General features: G+C 44.8%; 1 protein-coding gene across 1 annotated transcript in view; it reads left to right on the top strand.

The window, feature by feature from the left end:
- Positions 1–1,305: 1,305 nt before the first annotated feature.
- The window catches only part of CMTM6 (CKLF like MARVEL transmembrane domain containing 6), a 52,079-nt gene continuing 46,345 nt past the window's right edge, over positions 1,306–7,039 (top strand). The window contains exon 1 of the mRNA XM_067753603.1: positions 1,306–1,539. Within this exon, the coding sequence (XP_067609704.1) occupies positions 1,402–1,539 (138 nt within the window). The 5' untranslated portion in view covers positions 1,306–1,401. The remainder of the gene's footprint in view (positions 1,540–7,039) is intronic.

The following is a 7,039-nucleotide window of genomic DNA, read 5'->3' as shown; positions in this document are numbered from 1 at the left end:
ACTGCATTTATCGGAGGGCCCAGCAAGGAGAATGGACAGCTCATGCTCAAAAGACCCGAGCTCCTTGATGGTTTTCAGGGGAGGGTCTTAAAGGCAACATTTGGGGTGAGAGTTGCAGAGGGCATGACTTTCTTCTGATTGGTTGGTGTTGAGGTAACAGGGTGGTGTTTCAGGAATATATTTTTTTTGTGGTATACGGGCCTCTCACTGTTGTGGCCTCTCCCGCTACGGAGCACAGGCTCCGGACGCGCAGGCTCATGGGCCCAGCCGCTCTGCGGCATGTGGGATCTTCCTGGACCGGAGCACGAACCCGTGTCCCCTGCATCGGCAGGCGGACTCTCAACCACTGCGCCACCAGGGAAGCTCTGTTTCAGGAATATTAATCACCAACCTTCTGGTTCCAACCAGTCTGGGGTCTATGTGCTTGTGGTCAGCATGTAGTCACTATCCTCCACCAGCATGGGGGTCTTAGTTCCTGCAGAACAACTCAAAGATCTGTGGTCAGATTATGTGTATATATGCCCTGAGGAAGAACTAGGACTCTGTTTAATCCCTGAGCTATCATTTCTTGACTGCTTTTCTTTTGTTTCTGCATTCGTCACTTCCATAATTAGTAATTGCTTGACTCTGCTCTTGGAAACTCAGGGAAGGCCTAGGAAGACTAAAGCCTTTTATTAAAAACAAGAACTGGGGGACATGGAGGGGCTTTTGTACCTGGGAGGACTGGGTTCCAGCCTCAGTTTTCTCATCTGTAAAATGAAAGTAATTACAGTACCTACATTATATTGTTGTGGAGAAAATATGTGTGCCTAGCATGTAACTTGATCAACTTCGGTTGCTAAAATATAATTACCTTCCTTGATGAGTATCTTTAAGTTCACACAAAATTAACATATAGGGCTGTAGCAGCTGGTGAACAAAAAAGAGACAAGTAAATGAAACAATTTTGATAGTTAAGCCTAGAAGGAATTCAGAGAGAAGCAGGAGGGAGAAATCCTGAAAGTCCTTCAAGAAAACCCATAGCACTTAAAATGAAATCCAAGTTTTTCCCTTGCTCTGCAAGGCCCCTACATTATCTGGCCTCTGCCTACATCTCCAACTTCATCGCCTCTCTTTCTCCCTTATTTAACCTAGCCACACCAGCCGTTTCATAAGGACCCGAGCTCATTGGATCCTCAGGACATTTGCACCTGCTGTTCCCTTTCCTTGGGTCTCTCCGCAGATCTTTACAAGTTAGAAAAGAGGTAAGGCCTCGCGGCAGGGGGCGGGGCTCTGGAGGAGGCGGGGCAGGGGCGGAGTCGGCCGGAAGTGGGGCGGAGGGCCAGGAAGTGAAGGCCCTGGTAGCGGAGTCGGCGAAGTCTGCGAAGCCAGTTGCGGCCTTGCGTTCCCGGACCGTGGGCGATGGAGAACGGAGCGGTCTACAGATCCACGACCGAGGCGCACCCGGGGCCCGCCAGAGGCGCCCGGAGCGGCCTCGTCGCCTACTTCAACCTGCGCCGGCTCAAGGGGACCCGGCTAATCATCAAACTCCTTCAGCTGGTGAGTCCGCGGCCGGGGCTCCCGGGCGAGAGGAGACAGTCGAGCGGCTCTCAGCTGGCAGTTAAGAAGCGGCCGTTTCCACATCTCCAGTTCCTTCCCTCTCCGCCTGGGGAGGGTCCGTTCCCCTCGGGGCTCCCCCTTCCTGCCGGCTCCCCCTCATCCCGGCTCCCTCCCCCGCTGGGTCCCCGACGGCTACCTAGGACCACCGAGCGTGTTTGGCGGGCGCAGGAAATGCGTCAGAGACCCAAGTCAGCCGCGTAGACTTTCTCTCCTCCTCTGTAGGACTTCGGCTCTTCTCCCAGCTGTAACTCTGCATTATCTCCCAAAGTGCCTGTATTTAGACTGTGAAACGCTTTTTGTTTATCTTTCTCTGGTTCTTGCGGGTTTCCTGGTGCGAGCCCAAGGGGGCAGTTTAATTTGTTGGACAAAGTCTTCCGATACTACACGAGGCATAGAGATGTGTGTGTCCAATAAATTGTCTCCCAAAAGTTTTATATTGACTGGAAAAGAATTACTTCTGAATGAGCAATATGTGTGTACCAAATACGAAGTCAAAAGGACAGCTTTTTGTGTGTTATGTGTAGGTAGCAGAGCGAGGGCATTCTTTTTCAATGTCGCTGAGTTTCAGTTTACTTTGGGCATTGGTTAAGGACCTTAAACCTACTACTGAAAATATCAAAACATCTTTGAGATTTAAATTTTAATTCAGATTACACACATATTAAGTTCCTATGTTTTGTTTTAACCAATGATGGGTAACATTTTCTGCAAGAGGAAAACTCAGACTGTTTATAGAGTGTTTATGGGTTGGGTTGGTTTTTTGAACCAACCAAGTGAAAATAGCCAGTTAGTTTCCTTGGAAAAATCTTAAGTTCTTAGAAATCAGGTAACCAGAACTTGTATTCTTAGAACTCAGATGACCTGCTTTTATTGGATAGAAAAATAGTAGTCAGAAAACAAACAGTACTTTTTAGCCACCAAAAAGATCACTTCTGAGAATAATTGGGGAGTCATTTGGAAGCAAGTGACACTGTGGCCTGTGGAACCCAAGGGTCTGGCTCTGTCTCCTTTTAATTCCATATTGGCAACCTTTCTGTTCTTACCAGGTGTCATCAGCTCCCTCCTGCCATTGTTCCTTTGCATGGGCGGTTCCTTCTACCCAGAAGGGCTTCCTTCTGCTCTTCCTCTTGTCAGCTCTCACTTGACTTTTAGATATCAGCCATGTTTCTCTGCCTTAGAGCTAAAATGTTTCTACATAAATAGAACTCTTTAGAACAGAAAAGGGGTAATATTCATCTGAAGCACTCTTGCTGCTCAAAAGACATCATCAATTCTGGTCTGTTGCCCATTAAATCTGCTTTTAGTTGCCTTTATGTTTCCTTTCTAATCAGAACTGGCAAATCTAAAGTAAAATTTCCCATTACCTTGTTTATAGTTTAGTAAACTGTAGTTCCATATCTTCAGAATAGAATACAGCCAGAAGTTTGGATAGACTTTTTACTTGGATGTGGAGAGGAGAGGAAGATGAGTTTGCCTTTCGAGGGTTGTTAGACTATTCCTGCTTGTTCTCCATCATCCGTAGGAGAAAGAGTGAGAGAATAAAAACTGCCACTGCACAGCTTGCGGGATCTTAGTTTCCTGACTCGGGATCGAACCTGTGCCCTCTGCAGTGAAAGCTCGGAGTCCTAACCACTGGACCGCCAGGGAATTCCCTCTGTTTATGGGGAACTTGTAATGTTACAAGAACACTTTCTTTAATATAGATAAAAAAAATATTTCATTATTGCCTTTCATTTTGATGGTTTCCTTTTTGTTCCTGCTTTGTCTGTTTTAATGTCTTGCCTCTTCACAACAGTATATTATAGGAGTTACCCAGAAAGTCCCAAGGAAGTTATATATAGAATAAATGAAAACTGTCATCCAGCCAGGGGCAACAGGCAAAGTCTTCTTTGCCTTAACTCAAACTCTGCCTTTAAGTTGTTTTACTTTAGATAACTTATTTTTTAATTAAATAGAATTGGAAAGCTCCAAGAAGGAAACAACCATAGTGGAGAAACCCCTAATCAAAAGAGGAGGTACTTTGGGCTTCCCTGGTGGCGCAGTGGTTGAGAGTCTGCCTGCCGATGCGGGGACACGGGTTCGTGCCCCGGTCCGGGAAGATCCCACATGCCACAGAGCGGCTGGGCCCGTGAGCCATGGCCGCTGAGCCTGCGCGTCCGGAGCCTGTGCTCCGCAACGGGAGAGGCCACAGCAGTGAGAGGCCCGCGTACCGGAAAAAAAAAAAAAAAAGAGGAGGTACTTTAATAAGAGACCTGCAAGCCCTATGACATTTTATTCAAAATATAGTGCATTTCTGTGTTTGGGTACATTATTCTAGACCCATAAATCTTATCAGATTCTCAAAGACCCCAAAAGGGAAATGAATCTTATTCTAAAACTTAAAAAACACTGTGTACTTAGGAAATTCTTAGAGTCCTAGGAAGTTGCATTGGATTTCCTCTGAGGTTCTTTCCACTCTTAAGATTTTTAGAAATCTCTGAGGCTCTGTGGGATGTGCTTGCTGGTACAGAGCTGAACACCAAAGGGTAGACAGAGAACGGAGCCTGCAAACAGAAGGGGAGGTTAGAGAGAAAAGAGAATAACCAGTTCTTGAGTTAACATACTCTGGGAGTTACATGGCTCTGTCTACCATTCAGATGTGACCTTAATTTTTTCAAAGGCTTGTCCATGCACCCTTCCAGAGCTGAAGAAAAAATAGAGACTCAGCTGAGAATTTACCATAAGGAGTCATTGCAGGTCTAAATTGATGCACTTTATTTATTGTACCCTTAGACTGGTCCTTATGCCCATATTTTATTTTGTGACGTTTTTGTTATTGTTATTTTTGAGGGAGTTTGTTTTTGTTTTAAGGGAAGAACTGACCTTTGGCAACCTAATTCCTTGCTAGTAAACTGGTGCAGTCATCTAAGTATGTGTGATATTCTCTCTGCCACAAGCCAGCATGGTGTTTATGGTACCAATTGAATGTCCTGAAGGTTGCATAGTACTATGATTATAATGACTTCTTTTTTTTTTTGGCTGTGTTGGGTCTTCGTTGCTGAGCACGAGCTTTCTCTAGTTGCGGCGAGCCAGGGCTTCTCATTGCGGTGGGCAGGCTCTAGGCACGCGGGCTTCAGTGGTTGGGGCATGCTGGCTTAGTAGTTGCGGCAGGTGGGCCCTAGAGTGCGCGGTCTTCAGTATTTGTGGCACGTGGGCTCAGTAGCTGTGGCTCGCAGGCTGTAGAGCGCAGGCTCAGTAGTTGCAGTGCACGGGCTTAGTTGCTTCGTGGCATGTGGGGTCCTCCTGGACCAGGGATTGAACCCACGTCCCCTGCATTGGCAGGTGGATTCTTAACCACTGCGACACCAGGGAAGTCCCCATAATGGCTCTTCAGGCAAGCAGTTTGATTTAGAATTCACCAGTCATTTAAATTTATTAAATTATAAATATTGTTACTCTGTAAGTGCCAAGAAACAGATCACTTAGAAACAGTTTGTATTATGTTGGTGCTCTTTTCATGATTTAAATGTGAAAACTGTTAGGTACTAAATTGAAATGCTCTGTTTTTACCTTGAAGAAGATCTGTAATGTCAGCAAATTATATCTTCGAATGTTTGGGAGAATAAATGTTTGCCAAAGGCAAGGGAGGCTTACCTGATTTCAGGCTGACTGATTTGTTTACTTGAACCTTATGTATCACTACAAGGTTTTTAATAGCAAATTCAGAAATTCACAGACTAATATAATTGTGTAGATGGAGCCTTATAATCAATAGCAAATGTTAAAAAGTTCTTTTCATGGGAAGTTTTTTGGTGGTAGACTGCTAAATGATGGAGAATTAGTATGTAGTATGATGACTGTTAATTTTAGGGAAGACTGAAGTTTCAGAAAAGGTAGTGAAACTGAAATGGAGACACAGGGTAGTCATTATCTGAATATTTAAGTCACCAGAAGTGTAAGGCCATCTTTAGTCACTAAGACTTCCCAAATGTGTTGACCCTAGCACATTGGTTTTAATGTATGATTTACCAGCAAAAGGGGAAATGCACAAAACTATGGTTGTAACTTCAAAAACCCAACTTACAGGGAAAACCTACACAAACATACATAGTCGTAAAATGAACTTAACAAACAGTGCTTTATGGGGGGAAACAAGTACAGAGTAGGAGTTAGGAGACCCGGGTTCTTGTCTGTGCCTGGCTCACTTGGGATTTAGTCTGTCAGAGATTAAGTCCATCAACTGTAAGCATGAGGCTGGGAGACTGTGCTCTCCAAGGGCTCTCCCAACTCTAAGAGCTTGATAATTCCCTTAATTATGTTTGGGTAAAATTTCGTCATTAGAAGGAGCCGCATTGGGTGTACGTACTGTTGTTAGATACTTAGCCTAATATCCAGTAAGCAATCTTTAGTACATGCCTTCATGCCATTGAGAGCAAAACTGTTTGCCAGAAAGTAATCAGTGAGCCTCTAAATTTATGGGTTGCATTCACCATTATTTCCTTATGCAATTCAGTGACTTTATCTCTTTTCCAATCTTTAACCACTTTGGTATTTAATGCTGGTGACCACACATTTCTCAAACTTCTTCCCTTAACTTTCACATCTTTTTTCTTTTTTAATACAAAAAAGTGTCTGCTTACAAATATAAACATAAATATATACGATTACTTACATATATATGATTAATAAAATAAGCCACATTTCAGCCCTCACACCACTCACACACTCCGCAGCATCATTGTTAGATTTACAATTTGGAGGAGTGTGTTTACTTCCTTTCTTTTTTTTGGCTGCACCGTGCAGCCCCCTACATCGGAAACGCGGAGTCCCAACCGTTGGACCACCAGTGAAGTCCTTGCTTTTAAAATTTTTTGAATTTATTTGTTTGTTTATTTACTTATGGCTGCATTGGGTCTTTGTTGCTGCATACGGATTTTCTCTAGTTGCGGCGAGCGGGGGCTACTCTTCGTTGTGGTGCGCGGGCTTCTCATTGTGGAGCACGGGCTCTAGGTGCGCAGCTCAGTAGTTGTGGCACACGGGCTTAGTTGCTCCGTGGCATGTGGGATCTTCCCGGACCAGGGATCGAATCCATGTTCCCTGCATTGGCAGGTGGATTCTTAACCACTGCGCCACCAGGGAAGTCCCGGAAGTCCTTGCTTCTTAAGGAGTTTAGGAAAGAAGTGTTAAACTTCCTGTGACTTGCTTGTCTGGTGCAAGTTGCCCTGTTCTCTCCTCCCCTTGAACTGTTGATGTTCCTTCAGGCCTCATCCGGACCTCCACTCCTCCTGTCTGCTAACCAACTAAACCAGACAGGCAGTGCCTGCATCTAGAAGTCCATACTCCCTGACACGATCATCACTGTCACTCAACTCCTTAACCATTTTCCTCATCATTTCCCATCCAGTTAGGTTGGTTGCCTTATTATCCCTTTTGGGCTACTGTGCAAATCCTTGCTGGCATG

This window comes from Pseudorca crassidens, chromosome 10, assembly GCF_039906515.1.
Source record: "Pseudorca crassidens isolate mPseCra1 chromosome 10, mPseCra1.hap1, whole genome shotgun sequence".
NCBI lineage: Eukaryota > Metazoa > Chordata > Mammalia > Artiodactyla > Delphinidae > Pseudorca > Pseudorca crassidens.
The sequence above is the reverse complement of the archived record's forward strand: the minus strand, read 5'-3'. Positions and strand labels throughout refer to the sequence as shown.